This window comes from Caretta caretta, chromosome 2 (assembly GCF_965140235.1).
Source record: "Caretta caretta isolate rCarCar2 chromosome 2, rCarCar1.hap1, whole genome shotgun sequence".
In the NCBI taxonomy this organism is placed as follows: Eukaryota; Metazoa; Chordata; order Testudines; family Cheloniidae; genus Caretta; species Caretta caretta.
The window spans coordinates 137305112-137325173 of NC_134207.1; the positions used below are offsets into that span (position 1 = coordinate 137305112).

A 20062-nucleotide genomic window follows, 5' to 3' on the forward strand; every position below is an offset into this window, starting at 1 on the left:
CGCAGTTTATGACTTGTTCAACAGGTAAGGCAACTGGGCTGATGCACTGAGTACAAGTGACTTGCAGAACTTCAGCCCGAGTTTTACTGTAGAAAAAGTTATAAACCGAGGCTTGGGAGTTGACTGCTGAGTTCCATCAGCGACTTTGATTCTGCTCAGTTTACCTCTGTAAAATGGGTGCAACATATGTAACTACAGACTTGGCATCTGTAGAGTACTCATGTCCTCAAACTGAAAGGTGCGACATGAGTACAAAACAGTATTAAAATATAGGATATTTTAACAAAATCCTAAATTTCATCACTAGTTCGCCTTTAAACAGTGAATACAGACCACATACTTTGTTTTTAATGTTTTCTGGGTAGAAACCATCCAGTCAGCTACATGAGGAACAGGACCTCAATCCTTGGTCTGTGACAAAAATAGTTTACAGGATATTGCTATTGCCTTCACAGTAACGAGGATTGACTTGTACTGCCTTCTCTCCTCCTCAGGGCATTGATAGGAAGGGCTGGCGCTCTTCCCCACACTCAGGAACGTAGGAGTGTGGCTACTTCTGAGAAAATGGCGACAACTGCCTTGGCAGAAGGGTCTCTTTTTACCTTATAGCACCTGAGGGCGGAGAACAACACTTTTCCCAAACCCACAGCTCCTACACCATCCTGGTGCCATGCCTCTAGTCCATTCCCTTTCAACTTTTACTTGGATCACCGATGCTCCAAGTTGAAAATGAAATATGCCAGTAGCAAAAGAAAAATAAGACAAAAAGCCACTAAAATAATAACACTGGGCCACTTAGTTAGAAATCAGACTTCATTACTTATAATCTATAGGAAAACCATCAGAACTGATGGTCCGATTCAGGTCAAAGAAAAGGTGAACTAAAATACATTGTGAGTAGAACCCTTGGATGCTCTGTTATGCCACTAGATTCAATGTGAGCTGTGCACACATAAGTGAAAGCATAATCAGGCCCAGTCTGTATCTTTATCAACTGGATATGGGTCCTAATCTCATACCAGAACTATGAATGGCGGGGAAGAAAAAGGCTTTTGACAAACATCTGTGACACGAACTCCATGATACAACCTCCCCATTCCCTTTGCTTTAATGAAAGCTTGTGAGGGTATTACGTAACTGATTGGAACCACCTTTTGGTTCGAGAAGTCAGCTATTTCCCAGGACACTGCACTAATGAGACGCACATTACTTCTAAAGGCAGGAACGCAAGATTTGTTGGCTTTAAAGTGGTTAATAACCCTTCCCTATACATCCTCCTGGTCCTTTGGGAAGGGAGAAAAGGGAAGCATGAAATAGCCTATCATCAGAACATTGCTCAGATGTTACTCAGTATGTGTCAAAAAGTCATTTTTTTCTGATTGGGGGTGGGGTGGGAGATGAGGTTAAAAAGTAATTTCCCCCATCCTCTTTTCTGTTCTTCAACTAGAGTGCTCTCCCCACACGACTCTGCTAACATTCTTAACACTGAACTGCATAAACCCTTGTATTCCAATACAGGGCTTGTTCTTGAGCAGAGAATGACAGTCAAGGCATGCATGGGACTAATGGCTGCATAAAACTGAAACACACCCACAAGAGACCTGGATGAGATGACTCTGTTTTACTTGACCAAATCAAATTTGTACAAGAAGCAACAGATGCAAAATAAGCTGTTGTGCTATCCTGCAGTGCCCCCCAGCATCCAAAACCCAAGCACTTGAATCATGTCCAACATTTACAAACCATAAGAAAGTTGCCTGAACACTAACCTCTTCAATGGTTTCATCCTGTGGCGTAGCAGCACTGTCATCAGAGTCCTTCTGAGAGCCAGCATCCGCACTTTTGCGGACCTCTCTACTCTTCTTATGCTTATGGGCCAATTTCTTGACATGCCCATCTGCCTTCCCACTGCTAAGGCGCCTCACTGGACTGGTAAGCCATTTCCTCAGGGTGTTGCCAGGGCGTTTGGGGCCTGGGGAGCTCTGTGCACCAATCATATGGGGCTGAAGTGATGTTACGGAGGCAGGAGGACTGGCATCGTTACTGGAGACTGAAAGAGAGTCTGAGGAAAGAAGGTGAACATCTTTTAGAGGGAAAATATTGACAACTGAGCAATTTAAAATCAAGAGAAAGAACCTTAAGTAGATTTTAAGAACTGATGGTAAAATATGAAATATAAATGAAAAAATGTACCAAAAGAATCTTCATTTATATTTGCATTACAGTAGGAGGCAACTCTAATTGTACATTTCATGTGACAGATTTGCTAAGAGAGAAAGACTAGAAACGCAGCACAAACTAAATATTTACATTGATAATGTGGCATTAGCCACAGTGGAACAAATTACTAGATTTATCAAGTCTAGTTTAATGCCTTTCACAATGGCTAATGCCACCTGATGACTATGAGGGAAGCTTAAAAACTCCACTACAAACCAGGGCCAGAGTTTTCTCAAATAAGCTGTGATTTTGGACGCTCAACTCGAGACATCTTAAAAGGACCCATTTTTCAGGAAGTGATGAGCACAGGCTCTCTGAATGCAAGACCCCTTCAAAATGTCTTAACTTGAGGACCAAAATCATTACATCAATTAAGAATATCTTGGCCCACGACATTATAAATGACCACTCATAGGCTGGCAAACATTTACAAGACACTGTCCTCCATAACAGTCATGTCCTTTGCCTTTTGCTGATTACCATTTACACATATACACGGACCAAAAATTGCTGTGTTCTAATTTTACATATTTTGTAAAGTGCACAAATTCAGGAAAGTATTAAAAAAAAAAAGTAAAAGGAAGTTGTCTTAAAATGTGTTACTTTTTTAACTCAGCTACAATACTTATATATACGTACGCACAAGCATCCAGTGTGCACAATCACCACAAATGTTCGGTTTAGTTTTGTGACAAACTGATTTATTTATTTATTTATTTAGGAGGGTGACGGTAGGTTTGGAGGAGAAAGGGAAGACGACTTCAGATAAACTCCAGTTAAATATTTGTTTCTTTTGCTTTAATCTGACAGTTTTAAAAAGGAAACAGCATGAGTAGTTCCATTTAAAAGAAAATATGCCCTTGGTCAAACCCCAAGATGAGCAATGTTTGTTTCTTTGCTTGAGAATGCCTAAGGTTCTGCAATCAAACAAAGGATAATTCTCCCTCCGCCCAATCTAGTAATTACGGATACAGAAGATCAATAGTTTCCAGTGAGGTTCATGTCACTTGGACTTGACAGTACCTCTACTGTAAACACACACTGGCTTATGAATTGCTAGTACTGCTAGTCTGTGCTTTTTCCCTAGCCAAAGTATGTATTCATACAATTTTTGTTTTTTAAATTTGAAGGCTTCTCTTACAAACACAATTATTAGTGTATTAACAAGACCCCATTAAACTGTTCTCGTTTTTTTTCTTATTTTGCTAGTTTTTTGGAGTTATCACTGCAGGTTTACGTTTAAAAGCCAGGTTTGTGAAATGACCTTTAGCTGGATGGCTTTAGTGCTGGGAGTTAAACACCCTCTCTGCATTCCTTCTCCAAGGTTGGTATTTATACTCAGATCCCTCCTACACAGCTTAGGTGCAAGGGGATTCTTTCACCAAAAATGGTGGGGAACAAATAAAGCGATTTAGAACAATGTTCAATTTAGAACAACGGTAGGCACAGCCTGGGTAAGTTTATCTTTCTTGCAGAGGAGCAGCTCTGCAAAACGGAACCCATTGGGCTGCTTAGCTATTGCAGAATACTAAGTGCAAACTATTCATTAAGAGCCATATCTGATGTGGAGGAAGAGTTAAAGGATCCAGAAAGAATGCAAAAATACTGCTTTAGGTTATTCGTAAGTGTGGCTTGAGCCTCCCCAGAGATGCCCATCTCACAGACTAAAGACGCTGGGGGAGCGTGTGCTGCCTTTCTATTAATCTCTCTTTGGCATAAGGCTTATTTTCTAGCCTCCAGCCCATCTCAATATTTTCCTGGATATTTGCTAATACATCCTTGGGCACACAATCTTCTCTGTAGCAACAGACATGTAACCACTGGGATATTTTAACTTTGGGTATGCAATTCACTAGAACAGTGTATGTTATTTGTTTGTGCATACGCACCCTCATATCACAAAGTACTCATTCGTAACTCTTACAGATGTTCACTCACATTTCCACTTATTAGAGGTTTAATGTAATTGTTTGTATTGGTTCATACTGATCTTACTCTCAGTGAGGAAGCCTCAGAGTTGACTCCACAGAGTACATGTATGCCATTTCAAGGGCCGAACACACGAGGTTGCTTCCCAATAACAATTCATTGTCTCACTCTAAAAGGATCCCAGCTGCTGCTGACCAGGGACCAGATTCTGCAGTCCTTATTCAAGCATGCAGTCTCCCACTAAAGTTAAAAGGAACAGAATCTGTCTAATGATTATAGAATTAGGGCGCAACTATACAAACATTTCCTCAGCTGCTCAACTTTGTGCATGTGAGCAGTGTTACCTATCTGCTCTGTGTTCTTGGGGAACCAGGGTACAGTACCCGGCCTGACTCACAAAAGACCTCCCTCCTGCCCGGCTCAGCCTCTGCTTAAACCAAAACCAATCAGAAGAAAGACTTACAAAAAGCAATGAAAAGGCAGTGGGAGAGACACGTAAACCCCTGGGACAAGGGTAACAGAATTAAGGAAACTCCCCTAGCCTCATTTGCATTGTAGTTGGGACAGGGAGGCATTTCAATTATCATACAGTATGGAGAACAGAGATTCCAAGGCAAGCACCGCATAGAACTCTGGGACCAGAAAAGAAGGGAAGCACTGCATGATGGGGGATCTCTGCTCCAGATGTTAATGAACCCACGCCTGCACACACCAGCTCAGTAGTTATCAGACCAATGCTAGTAATAAATCCTTTACTGGTATCCAAAATAGTGAAGTTCCCTATCTGCATTGTGAGCTCCCTCCGAGGAACACCGCCCACAGCCAGGAATGAGCAGTTCCTATTATCTAGCCTGAACAAAACAACTCTGGTATACTCCCTTGAGCCATCAGTTTACCCATAAACAAATCTAGTGTTCTCCCTTGAACCACTGTTGTTTCCCTACAAAAACCCCTACCCATGCTTCAAGTAAGTGCTCTGATGCCTGGATCCAAAATCTGCATTAGTTCCACTGGGACTTCATCTTCTCCTGACTGAGCATGCTGGGGGCTCTGCCTGACTCCGGACACTAAGCCACCACCACCACTTGGGAACCCCGTTTCGTGGAGTGGTGAGAACGCAGCTTCTCTCTCTCTCTCTCTCTCTCTCTCGGTATAGCCTTCTGACCCTGACTTGTGTGATCAGTTATAGTTTTCTAAACTTGACTTTTATAATCAAATTTAAGTTAGATTTAATATTATAACTGTTTTCTTTGCTTGGCTCCCCTTGTATGATTATTACTTTGCAATAAATAACTTTCATGGTTAAGCTGGTTGCTTCTCTCTCTCCCCCCCCATGGGTGTTTTTTGGCTTCCTCATTTGCTCTGCAACAACACTCCTCGTACCTAAGCTAAAGATCCAGGAAGCGCCCAAAAATCCTGAGAGGTTTGCTCATCACGTGGGTTACTACCAGAACTGTAATGTGGAAGTGGGGACAGGGACGTGCGGAGTCCAGGGACACAGAAGGGTGGCAGACTGAAAATGCTGCTCGACCCAGCCAGCTCAGGGGCACTCTATTCCGGTGCGGTGCCCATGGCACACGAGGGTGACAGCTTGGCGGTGCTGTTCAACCCAGTCTGCTGAGTCCAAGGGCCTATGAGGGTGACAGCTTCGAAATGCTGCTCCACCCAGCCTACTGAGTCCAGGGACATATAAGGGGTCAGCTTGGGAACACTGATTAACCCGATCCTCTCAGATGCTCTCTCTTAATGTGTGTGTGTGTTCGTCTGATTCTGGGGCTGGAGGAACCCAGCCCTGGGGAACCGTAGGTCCTGCAGGATAGCTCCACTGGGAGGGAACTTGCAGGTGGGAGAAGTAGAGCTCAGTATGAGAACACAAGTGGCACAAGCAGGACATTAATAGACTTACAAAATAACCTGTCCCCCCCCCCCACTCCCCAGAAGAATAACCCTAATAAATGAGCATACCCCAAAGTCACGGGCAAATCTGGTAACAGCAGTCCCATTGCAGGATCAGGACCTTAGGCTCCAGAGCTGAGGTACAAGTACAGGACATTAATTCTAATCCACCTTCATGTTAAGCAGGAGTCTCAAAGTCCCAGCCCAGGGCCATCAGTGGCCTGAGAACCTCCCTACTGAGGTCCGTGGAGGAGAGACATATGCAGCCACGCTGCCAGCTCTGTCTGCTGCAGGCGCAACCCCCCGCAGCTCCCATTGGCTGGGGGAGAGGGTCAGAGATACCATCACTAGTCGCCAGGCAGAGTCAGCAACCCTTTTTTCCACACTGAATATAAACAAGTCAAAATACCAAACACAACTATCTACCAAGCACACCTTGCTGCAATCCTGAAGGTTTCAGCTGCTCAGTCACAGAGGCCAAACATCAACAAACTGACAGAACGGAAGCATTGACAGCTGCCTGGCAAACACTAAAAACTCTCTGGTAGGTGAATAATTGTATAAAGTTGTATGACTGTTTCATTATTTCTAAGAAATTTGAAATAAAAAATACAGTATAAACGTTTTCTTTTCTGAACACCGTCTTCAGGGACATTATTGGCCCGCTCAGAGGATTTGAGGACTGGCACTGGCCCTAAGGTAAACTGAGTTTGAGACCCCTGCTGTTAAATAAGATAACAGGCCCTGCAATGCATGGTTAACAGAAGCTCTGGTGAAACTGGTTACTTATATTGATCGGTGTAACTGATTAGCAAAAATAACATAAAATTCATCATCTTACATCCATTTGTTAAAGATTAGGAGTTAAATTATCAAAAAGCTCCCTAAGGACCGTTGACTTTCACTTTTGAAAAACGGCACTCACATGCTTTCAAAAATTCTACCCTGGTTTATCTACATCATACCCAGATAATTAAAGCAACATTTTCTCCACCATTTACAGTTCTTCATGGGAACCTTAAACTAAAACTGGTTTTATTTTTTCTTTATTGTGACTGCTGACCAATTTGTTTTACTAAGGTTGCTCAAGAATCCTTTATCAGTAATACAAGCTCTAAGAAGAGATATAAGAAGAGATATAAGAATTCAAAATGAAACCAAGAACAACACTGACTTTGCAAATAGAGACAGACTGATTAAGTTTTGGGTCTTTTAGCCCTTACTAGAAAGAACAGGAGTACTTGTGGCACCTTAGAGACTAACAAATTTATTTGACCATAAGCCTTCGTGAGCTACAGCTCACTTCATCGGATGCATGCAGTGGACAATATAGTGGGGAGATTTTATATACACAGAGAACATGAAACAATGGGTGTTACCATACACACTGTAACAAGAGTGATCAGGTAAGGTGAGCTATTACCAGCAGGAGAGGAAAAAAAAACCTTTTGTAGTGATAATCAAGGTTGGCCATTTCCATCAGTTGACAAGAACCTGTGAGGAACAGTAGGGTGGAAAAATAAACATGCGGAAATAGTTTTACTTTGTGTAATGACCCATCCACTCCCAGTCTCTATTCAAGCCTAAGTTAATTCTATCCAGTTTGCAAATTAATTCCAATTCAGCAGTCTCTCGTTGGAGTCTGTTTTTGAAGTTTTTTTATTGTAATATTGCAACTTTTAGGTCTGTAATTGAGTGACCAGAGAGACTGAAGTGTTCTCCGACTGGTTTTTGAATGTTCTAATTCTTGACATCTGATTTGTGTCCACTTATTCTTTTACGTAGAGACTGTCCGGTTTGACCAATGTACATAGCAGAGGGGCACTGCTGGCACATGATGGCATATATCACATTGGTTGATGCGCAGGTGAACGAGCCTCTGATAGTGTGGCTGATGTGATTAGGCCCTATGATGGTGTCCCCTGAATAGATATGTGGGCACAGTTGGCAACCGGCTTTGTTGCAAGGATAGGTTCCTGGGTTAGTGTTTTTGTTGTGTGGTTGCTGGTGAGTATTTGCTTCAGGTTGGGGGGCTGTCTGTAAGCAAGGACCGGTCTGTCTCCCAAGATCTGTGAGAGTGATAGGTCGTCCTCCAGGATAGGTTGTAGATCCTTTATGATGCGCTGGAGAGGTTTTAGTTTGAAAAAACTTCAAAAACAGACTCCAACGAGAGACTGCTGAATTGGAATTAACTTGACAGGCTTGACAAAGCCCTGGCTGGGATGATTTAGTTGGGGATTGGTCCTGCTTTGAGCAGGGGGGTGGACTAGATGACCTCCTGAGGTCCCTTCCAACCCTGATATTCTATGATTCTATGACACCATTAAATTAGGCTTGAATAAAGACCGGGAGTGGATGTGTCATTACACAAAAAAAAAAACAATTTCCCCATATTTATTTTTCCCCCCTACTGTTCCTCAGATGTTCTTGTCAACTGCTGGAAATGGCCCACCTTGATTATCACGACAAAAGGTTTTTTTTTCCCCTCTCCTGTTGGTAATAGTGCACCTTAACTGATCACTCTCGTTACAGTGTGTATGGTAACACCCATTGTTTCATGTTCTCTGTATGTATAAATATCTTCTTCCTATATGTTCCATTCTATGCATCCGATGAAGTGGGCTGTAGCCCACGAAAGCTTATGCTCAAATAAATTTGTTAGTCTCTAAGGTGCCACAAGTCCTCCTGTTCTTTTTGCAGATACAGACTAACACAGCTGCTACTCTGAAACCTGTCTTAGCCCTTACTGTGTCCCAAAAACAGAAAACCTTTCCAGCAAATGTCTGTCCAGTGTCTTATAGCCTCTCCTTTAGAGAAACATTTGACACTAATTTCTAGCAAGGCACAGGTACAATAGTAAATTAAGTTTCATTAACTTATATCTGTTCAAATTCAGACACCACTGGAGCTTAGTAAACCTTTGGTTTTTTTTTTTCTTTCCTGAATTACTAATGGCTGCACTTTTTTGTTAGACAATTCATAAACATAAGAGAAAGTCAATTAAATTCCACCTCTCCCCTAACTTGAAGTAAAACCGCATATGTTTCTCTGTTGATGAGGTCAGAGAGTTCACAGAAAGTCCATTAATTTACTTTTTTTTTAAAAAATAACAGAGCTAGAGAAAAAAGGCAAGCAGCATGGATTCTGACCCTCTCAAACTAAAATACAAGATGACCTCCAGTGAACACACACATTCCTGACGTTAAGGGGGAACTGGAATACTCCTTCTATTCCCAGCTCTTCCAACCCTGGAAACTTGGACATCTGTGATTAATAATTGATTTTTTTTTTAAATAATGAACCATGTCCAGCTAGTTGATGACTTGAAGTTTTCTGCTCCAGATTAACTATTTCCATATTGCATTGTAACGGTCTTAGTATTTAAAGGTCAGGGTACTACAGGGAACATACTTTCCTACTTCTTTAGAAAGCAAACTTAGTCCAATTGTTGTACTGTCTGCACCATCTAAACATTTTTTAATCAAAACACCACCACCATGCTGCTGCCAATGAACCCAGGGACCAGTCTGACTAGAAAGAAAGCTGTCTAGACAGTCAAACTTTCTTGTTATTTCTAATTAATATATTAAAATATAGTTTTGGCAATTTCAAAAACACTATTAAACAACTGACCAACATGCACAAACCAGCACCAGGTCAATCAGATACTGGAGAAGGAAGAGTTTGATCTTCTTTTCCAAAATAAGAATCAATGACAAAGGTCCATAACAACCAAAACTAAACTCAGCTGCAGAGTACCCATTCACTGGGCAAGAGATATTGGGGAGGCATGAGAAAGGAGTAAAGAAATATATTTTATTCACAGACGTGTATACACAGTGCAGCTCTTTAACCTCTGGCCTGCAGTTGGTAAAAAAGGTGTCATGTGTACAACCATTCAAAACTTTCCTAAATGGCATAAATTTGTTTCTTTCCTGCTCAGTTTTCCCTGAATACTTTTGTAAGCCAACATTCTAATAAACATCAAAGAACATTAAAAATGTTTCATATTTAACAAGCATCTATAAAAAAGCAATTGACACTTGAAGGACCACACAACTGCCATTTTTATTATGCTTGCAAATGTGGAATTTCCCCTTCACTCATTGAGAGACAATTTCCCTTTCCATGAAAACACTGTAGTAGTTTCCATGGAACCATTTTTTAAGCCAGCCCAAAACATATTGGAAACTATTATTCAATATACAAAAGAACTATATGCTAATCATCTGCAGTGGTACAAATACATTGACTATTCATCTCTAGTAAACCAGCTGTTCCTTTCAAATTGTGTACTATATGCTCCATGACGTTTCTATGTATTATAGCTGCCTTATGTTGTAAACCAAAATACTTTCGAATGGGAACCCTACAGTTCATTGCATCACTTTTAGAACTATGTGTATTAATACTAGAGAATGGCATAGAGGATTTTATGTCTTAATGCTAATTTGTAATGGCCTAGTAGTAATACTCATCAAAATTTACAGCTGTCATATATATACTTTTACCTTTTTTCTTAAGAGGTAGTAGCTATTATACATACTGTACGTATTGTAACCAGTCATGGCAAACTGTTCTGTATGACTGGAACACATTTTCACTTCTGATCTTTGGATTAAAACGTACTTCCATTTTCTAAAACAGAGTATAAGCAAATGAAAGGCGCTGGATTGAGAACCTCAGAAAAAAATCTTGTTATCCACAGAAAAGATATTGCACTGGCTATGGCAACTCTTCTCTGAAAATAATACCTCCAGAAGTAACCTTGAGAGACTAGTTCAGCCCTCAAAAGTCATTCTACCCCTAATTTCTCTGCTAAAACTGACAACGAGATGTCAGTTAATACTAAATGTGGCTTTTGTAATGTGGACACCTGTCCACTAGGAAATGAACTGAGAGAATGTCTTTGAATAGTTACCGTCACCAAATGTAATCACCTGGATCACATCAATATTGATTATAGTTGGAATTTTGACCGTGAAGCTGTTGTTCAGCTCTTGTTGACAGAGAGGAGATATCTGGTAGGTCTTCAAACAACATGTCTAGGAATTTTAACATCAACTATTTAACAAAGGCAGAGAAAGAAAGAGGAGGCTGTATATGTTCTTTTACCTCTTCAGAGGTCCTGTATGAAATCCTTTCAGATGATGTCCAATTATTCACAAGCGAACATACAATCTCAACCACTAAAATATGCACCAAATGTCTCCTTATGATAAACCTATTACTGAATTAGTCCAAACTTTCGAGTCTACTTTTACTAGGCACTTTAGAAAATAAACTGATATTTTTCTCCATGCTCCTCACTCTCCTCATGAGCTCCCAATAATAATTTGGAAGGTGGGATAACAGTTTGCAAAAACATTTCATAATAGCAAACTGTGCACAAAAATGCTCTGTGTCTGAATAAAATAAACTAGTGGCACAGGTCTACAGGGTCTAATGCACTACTGTGTTCTTTCAGGATCTCTCAGGTTATTTGTTCTTCGGGTTCCATCCACCCCCTTTCTCCTTTCAATAGAGCAGTAGGAATTAAGGTCTTGCATTTAATCTTTTTAAAATAAAACCCTTATCTAATCTTGCACACACAGAGGCAGCTTTCAACATGTCAGTGTCACCAATCAAAATTCAAACACCATTTTAGATTTTAGATGCAAAGATGCCCTCCTTCCTTTCATGCCTGCTGGATAGTTTTACATGCTAACAGAGACGTTTTTTTAAAAAAAGCAGGACATTGTCCCAGGCCATTTTCCCAGATGAACAGAAAGGGTTCTGTTTCTGCTCCCTGGAATTTAGACCACACGGCTATAGAAAACCAAATCCAAAATCCTGCATGCAACTGAGCGTTAGGCAGTTTTACAGGAAGGGAGAGCGAGTCGGTAGGGCATTTTATTCAACTCTTGGCACTCAGTGGTCAAATTCTCTCCTATTTAAAGTCTGTTTTTTGGTAAACAGGAAATAAATATATTTTATAAAACATTAAGGGAAAAATCTGTTTCTACTGATTAAATTTATATGCAGGATTTGCCAAACCACCACGTGCTTTTAATAATAAAAGTAGGGATTATCATCTTTTCCCTTTGGCATAGCCCATATTTTTATTAGTAGTATCTTGGTCTTGCATTTGGAATCTTCTAGACCAGTGGTTCTCAAAGCCGGTCCACCGCTTGTTCAGGGAAAGCCCCTGGCATGCCAAGCCAGTTTGTTTACCTGCCGTGTCCGCAGGTTCAGCTGATCGCGGCTCCCACTGGCCTCGGTTCGCCGCTCCAGGCCAATGGGGGCTGCAGGAAGGGGGGCCAGCACATGCCAGCACAGCCCGTGCCACTTCCCACAGCCCCCTTTGGCCTGGAGTCGCGAACTGCGGCCAATGGGAGCTGTGATCAGCTGAACCTGCGGACGTGGCAGGTAAACAAACTGGCTTGGCCCACCAGGGGCTTTCCCTGAACAAGCACCGGACAGGCTTTGAGAACCACTGTTCTAGACTACCTACCACCTCCCACTCAAAAACACCCGGATCACTGCCCCTCGAATAATGTTCTTCTGATGACTATCCATTTTCTATTCAAGGCTTGGGTGACTTTTAATTAAATTTAGTGGCTTGAATCAAGCTGCAGCAAATGACACGTGACCTCTCAACTCTGTGGACCAAGAGAAAGTGCTCCAACCACCAGAGTTTGGGCATCTCTGCCTAAAAGGAATGTTCAGCTGTGTTTATACTATGAAAATAGACTAAAAACTGGTGGGTGTTCACAAGCGCAAATAAAATTCACCAATCCTGCAAACAAAATTTTATATCTTACAGTTAGCGCTGGGTTCTTTCCTTTTTATGCATCATTTCCAGTCATTACAGTTCCACTGGCCAACTTAGATCTCGAGTTAGATACATTCCACTCTATTCCAGTCTGTGCCTTCAGACACCTCATGTGTGTTCTACACTAAGATATTTTATTTGTGCAAATCAGCTGTACATAATGGGCTTCCACAGGTATAAGTGGTGGAATTTAGTAACGAGTTTTGTTAGCGATGCACAAACAATAACAGAAACCAGTTCAAGAGGAAAGAAAGAATCACTAGAGTAAACAGTTATTTTCCTATGTACACAAAGGGTGCAGATGTGAGTTAAAAAGGTGCCATTTTTACTTACTATTCATAGCAGAATGATCCTTTAAATGACAGTGGCTTTTTTTTTTTTTTTTTTAAAACAAAGAGCTAACTTCCCTCTCCCCCACCCCCCATCTTGTTTTGGGAGCACTCTATAGCCTCAAAGTTTACACAAACAAGACTTTTCACATCAAAACTTCTATGTACGTTTTGATGCAAGAAAGCTATCCAAATGCAATTTCTAATTTTGAAATTTCAAGACTATCAAGATCTGTACTTTAAAAATAAGACAAAATTAAAATGTTCTCAACTCCTATTGAAGAGTATATTTTTGCAGGTTTTCTTCATGAAATTGGACCCCTTTCATAAAATTGAAACTAATCATATTTCAAGATTTTTGAATCTCAGCGTGAACAGTTCCCAGGCACTTTTCCAAGAGACACTGACGGGTTAATAGATTCCAAGACCAGAAGGGACCAGTGTGAACACCTAGTCTGATCTCCTGTATAAAACAAGACAGAGTGTCCCCAAAATATTCCTAGAACATATATTTTGGAAAAACATCCAATCTTAATTTAAAAATAGTCAAGACTCCACCACAACCCGTTGTAAATTGTTCCAATGATTAATTGCCCTCGCTGCCAAAAATGCACACCTTTATTTCCAGTCTGAATTTATCTAACTTCAACTTCCAACCACTGGAACATGTTATACCTTTCTCTGCTAGACTGAAGAGCCGATTATCAAATATTTGTTCTACATGTAGATCCTGACAAGCTGTAATCAAGTTACCCTTTAACCTTCTCTTTGTTAACTTAAATTGAGCTCTTCCAATCTAACACTTCTCATCCTTTAATCATTCTTGTGGCTCTACTCTGAACCCTCTCCAATTTATCAACATCCTTTCTGAATCTGAGGGCATCAGAACTGGACTCAGTGTTCCAGCAGCAGATGCACCAGTACCAAATACAGAGGTAAAATAACTTCTCCACTCCTACCTGAGATTTCCTGTTTATACATCTAAGGATCACATTTGCTCTTTTGGTTCCAGAGTCACTTTGGGAACTCTTGTTCAGCTGATTAACCACTATGATACCCAAATCTTTCTCCGTGTCACTACTTCCAAGGATAGAGTCCCCTATCCTGTAACTATGGCCTACATTCTTTGTTCCTAGATGCATACGCTTATATTTAGCTGTATTAAAACACACATTGTTTGCTTGTTCCACTTATCAAGAGAGCCAGATGATTCTGAATCAGTGAGCCGGTCCTCTTCATTATTTACCATTCTCCCAATGTGTGTGTCATCTGAAACTTCAGCAGTGATGATTTTATTTTCTTCCAGGTTATGGCGAAAAATGTTAAATAGGGTAGGACCAAGAACCAATCCATGTGGGACACCACTGGAAACACTCCTGCTTGATGATGATTCCCAGTTTACAGTTACATTTTAAGACCTATCGGTTAGCCAGTTTTTAATCCATGTGTGCCATGTTAATTTTATAGTGTTCTATTTTTTAATCAAAATGCCAAGCGGTACCAAGTCAAACACCTTAGAGAAGTCTAAGTATATTACACCAACACTACTACCTTTATCAATCAAACTTGTAACCTCATCAAAAAAAGATATCAAGTTAGTTAGAGAGGATCTGTATTCCATAAATCCATGTTGATTAGCATTACATTACTCTTCTTTTGTTTTCTATTAATCAAATCTCATATCAGTTGCTCCATTACCTTGCCGGGATTGATGTCAAGATGACAAACCTCTAAGTAACCAGGTCATTCTGTTTACCTTTTTTAAAATATTGGCACAACACTAGCTTTCTTTCAGTCTTCAGGCACTTCACCAGCACTCCGTGACTTATTGAAAATATACATTAATGGTCTAGCGAGCTCATCAGCCTGCTCTTTTAAAACTCTTGGATGCAAGTTATCTGCACCTGCTGATTTAAAAATGTTTGACTTTAGTAGTTTCTGTTTAACATCCTCCAGAGACACTAGTGGAATAGAAAGAGTGTTGTGAGGATATGATGAAAATATATTATCTGTTTGTTCCCCAAATACAGAACAGAAAAAAAACACTTCAGTCTTTTCTAAATTATTATTGATAATTATACCATTTCCATCTAGTAATGGACCAATACCATTGCCAGGGTTCTTTTCATTACTAATGTTTTTTTTTAAAGCTCCTCCTTGTCCTTAACTCTGCTGACCACAGATTTCTCCTAGTGTAAACCTGGCTTTCCTTATCACTCTTCTACAATTCCCAACTCCTGATTTATATTCATTACTATCAACTTACCCTTTTTTCCATTTGTTGTATATATCGATAGATAGATATATTTTATTTTTATAGCTGCTTTCACTTCCTCCTCTAAACCAGGTTGGTTTTTTTAACCAGTATGGCCTTCTTCCTCGATTTGTGGCTTTTTGGGCATCTAGTAAGGTGTTCTCAAATGAGTCCCAATTATCATTTTTCTGATTAAATTCTTCCTCCCAGCTGATTTGGCTCAATTGCTTTCAGCTTTATCAAACTGGCCCTTTTAAAGCACCAAGTATATATATTATTGGTCTGGACTTTATTCTGCTTGCACATTATAAATGTGATCACAGGGTAGGGAGGCAAAGTATGTGAACAGGTGTATTGAAAGATTTAAAAAACCTGCTTTCTGAGATGTGTTTTTCCTCCCCCAGGACCACGGAATGTTGAACACTTCATACAGTTCTCTGGACCATGAAAGTTAACATTTAATGTAGAAGTAATTTAATATATAAATCATGGGCCACATCTGACAACTGCTTAAAAATAGTCTGTGGTATAAATTGGTTGCTTCTCATTCATGTGTTTGGAATCTTAAATTTTAAGACAAGAGATCAACTGCATTTTTTAAAACCAACTACAAACTATTGATCTGGTTTATGAAGTTTGAAGCTGCCATATGTGGTACTCTGAGTCCTAACTTAAAATTTTTTTCTTTAAACAAAGGAAGATAAAGACACTAAATCTTTTTGTGTGTATCAGACATTTAGCACTCATTTATCCATTAAGCATATATAGAAATCTCCATTCATTTCAATGGGAGATGTGTGCAAATTCATGAGAGCTTTCAAACAGGACTTGGGCAGGTAAACAAATCCAATTTCACAAGCGAAGATCAGTTGGGCCTAATGAATATTTTTATGCAACTAACGAAACCCCAAAGTGCTGCAGGAAGTAGTGCTGATAATTCAAGTATCATGCTGACATGAAGCACGGTGTTAAGTTGGCACTGTGCTGTTGGGAGATGCCACCTTCTCAATTATGGTTATTGAAGAGCAGGTATACTTGGCCCCATCTCCTGGATAAGTACTTTTTTGCAATTTCATCTATATTCTAGCTATGTATATTTCCACTGCCGTTGCAACTGGACAAGATACTCTTCACCGTGACCTAAACCGTTTTACAGGGATGCTCTGTGGTGTTAAACAACTGCTATGTACTAACCAAAGAGGCGGCTGCTTTCTTGGTAGGAAAGTGCACTTCCTGGAATGCAAATGGGAAATACTATTAATGTAAGGTTTACATAGAACAGTTATTCTACTTTTATCATCAAAGCAGCTGTGTGGTGCATTTATGTTCAACCATTATTGACACCAAGATTTCTTATCTGCCCTCTCAAAGCTGTTTCTGCTGACAAGTAATTATTTCCCTGTGAAAACAATTGTGCAGCACTACAAATATAACCACAAGGCAATTTAATAGCTTGTCTTGATATATGCAGCATGACTGTCCAGAACAAGAAATGATAACAAGAACATCAACATCAATACAGAAAAACATGGAAATGTTAAGCGGCAAGCAGGGAAAGTTACATTCAGCAGCGTCTGGCCTAAAAGCAAGCAATGACAGATGAGCAGAGAAAGACAAGGAAAGAAACAAGAGATTGCACAGACCTAGCAGGAATCACTTAATTCAAACACTAGTAAAAACACTTCAAGCACTATGCATGCCATGCCTATGAAAGTGTGCAGAATCTCAACAAGTCAAAGGCGGCTGATTAGAAGAACCTGTCCAAGGTTGCTTTCAATATATAATTTCAGATTCCAAAACATCTAAACTAATCTAGCCATAAGGCTATCTGTGTGCTTGTAAGAGTATGACTGAGGGAATCAGTACTCAGAAGAAGTGGTGCACTGGTAATAATTTCTATTAGGGCATCTTTCATGGAATCCAGGAGTTCTATACCAGTGGAAGGAAATAAGCGATGGTGGTAGAAGAGGAGAAGAAAGAAAGTATGAAACAAACAGACAGCGAAGGTCAAGAAGGCCAGATGCTTAAACAAGCATCTGTTGGTGCTGAGTAGAAGGGAATTAAATTCTTCAATTTTTCACTGATGAGAGGGAAAACAAATATATGATCTGCCAAACGTGTACTGAACATGTGGTCTGGATTTCAGGAGAAGATTGAATGTGGATCCACTGTAGTCTCTCTCTACTCAGAATGCCTATAAGAAAGTTATACCCTGCGAAAAAAGCTCTCTACTGATATCACTGGTGGAATCAAGAGAACATGTGACAAAAAGAAATAGTATGCAGATCTATATTGAAATCAACAAGAATTAAAGGTTGACAATGCAAGAGGCACCTCCAAAGTTGCATCTCATCTTTGCCAGAGGATCAATATACTCTCTATGGACAAAAATCACTACTTACACAGTTTCTTCCCAATTAGAAGTTCAGTGGAGAAGCTTACCATCCATTCCTGGCATACTATCCACATGATCTAAGATGTAACTCCAAGTCCACACTTACACCATTTTGCACACCAAAAATAAAAATCTTAACACTGATTATTCTTGAGTGTTACCGCTCAGCACCCAGATACAGCAATAAACCAGGCTGTTGAAAATCCCTAGAAATTCTTCCTGAATGATTCACCAGAGTATGAAAGCAAGAACATACTAAGTAATACATATAATTTTGATCCAGTGAGAGAGGACAAAGATTGGTGACATACTGAATAAACACCCAGCGAAGAAGAGGAAACAGATGATATAAGTAGGGCCCTACGAAATTTACGGCCATGAAAAATACGTCACGGACCATGAAATCTGGTCTCTCCCTGTGAAATCTGCTCTTTTGCGTGCTTTTACTTTATACTATACAGATTTCACAGAGGAGACCAGCATTTCTCAAATTGGGGGTCCTAACCCAAAAGAAAGTTGCAGGGGGATGGCAAGGTTATTTGGGGGGGGGGGGGGGGGCTGTCACGCCACCCTTACTTCTGTGCTGCCTTCAGAGCTGGGCAGCCAGAGAGCGGCAGCTGATGGCCGGGCCCCCAGCCCTGAAGGCAGAGCCACCACCAGCAGCAGTGCAGAAGTAAGTGTGATAATACCATACTGTGCCACCCTTACTTCTTTGCTGCTGCCGTCAGAGATAGGTGGCCGGAGAGTGGCAGCTGCTGACTGAGAGCCCAACTCTACAGGCAACAGCGCAGAAGTAAGGGTGGCAATACCATCCCATCCCATCCTTCCTTCTGCGCTGCTGCTGGACTGGCGGTGGCTCTGCCTTCAGAGCTGGGGCCCCAGCCAGCAGCCGCCGTTCCCCAGCTGCCCAGCTCTGAAGACAGCAGCGCCGCCCGCAGCAGTGCAGAAGTAAGGTTGGCAGTACTGCAGCCCCCCCTACAATAACATTGTTACCCCCCCACCAATTCCTTTTTGGGCCAGGATCTCTACAATTACAACACCCTGAAATTTCAGATTTAAATAGGTGAAATCATGAAATTTATGATTTTTAAAAATCCTATGACCATGAAATGGACTATGAATTTGGAAGGGTCCTAGTCATAAGTCAAATAATATTTTGTCTCTAGTTAGGTCACTAAACCGATATTTGCTGGTGATGTACAAATGATGACAATTTTAACAATGATGGCTTTAAGCTAATTTACAATGAAGAGAATTTATGCAAGTCAGAACACAAGGCATGCTTGTAGCTGCAAGCAATAAAAAACTGATAATATTCTGCAAATCAATGGGGCGGCATGCCTCTGGGCCCCTGGAAGGGGCGGGGCTGGGGCCAGATTCCCCCAGCCAGCCCTTCAGCACTGCCTGGGGCTCCGGCGGTGATTTAAAGGGCCCGGGGCTACAGCCACTGCTGGGAGCCCTGGGCCCTTTTAAATCACCGGGGCCCCAGGGCAGCTGCCACCTTTACCCCCTCCGTCCCCCATCAGCGGCCCTGCCGGTATGGTCGGCTGTGTACCAGCAGCCACTTTCTTACCGGTACGCTGTGCCATACAGTACCAGCTTATTTCACCTCTGTCTAAGTTGATAAATAGTGGTCAGAGTCCATCCGAAACCTGTACTGGATATAGGATAGAGTACAATACAATATGCAATGCAAGTCATTTTCAGTTTCAGGTGAACCTAAGCATGCACACTAATTCAACGCTATTTTAAAATTATTTTCTTCCTGATAACTTTTATTAAAACCAGAATTATTTAGTAAGACAACTATTGACTGTTTTAAGCAACAGCTGTGTAAACACTCTGACCTTGGGACAGGAACATTGCCTTGAACTTGAAACAATGTTCTCATACTGTTTGGTTCCAAGGCTATCACAATAACTTTGGTAATTTTTTCTTTTCAAATACTCCTCTTCTGCTGTAGGTAGTTAGGACAAGTTGGAAAGAAGATGAATCCACTAAATAAATAAGCTAAACTGGTCCTTCATAATGACCAGTCATTATGAAAAGATTTAATTTTTATCACAGTTCTTGCCAAATCCAACGTTATAAAATAAACTTACCAACATTTCTAAAAATAACATCCCAGAAAAGCATACCTTTTATATAGGAGCATTAAAATGTGTACTTTCCCACTCCACTATGGGTACTCGCCCAAAAACAATCTAGCTGGTTTATTGTGGGTA

The 20062-nt window shown here is 40.7% G+C and overlaps 1 protein-coding gene across 3 annotated transcripts in view; it reads right to left on the reverse strand.

Moving 5' to 3' along the window:
* TRIO (trio Rho guanine nucleotide exchange factor) overlaps positions 1-20062 on the reverse strand; it is a 400776-nt gene that overhangs the window by 50159 nt on the left and 330555 nt on the right. For all 3 annotated transcript variants that reach the window (XM_048839610.2, XM_048839611.2, XM_048839612.2), the window contains exon 35: positions 1770-2062. In XM_048839610.2, coding sequence (XP_048695567.2) covers positions 1770-2062 — 293 coding nt within the window. The remainder of the gene's footprint in view (positions 1-1769; positions 2063-20062) is intronic.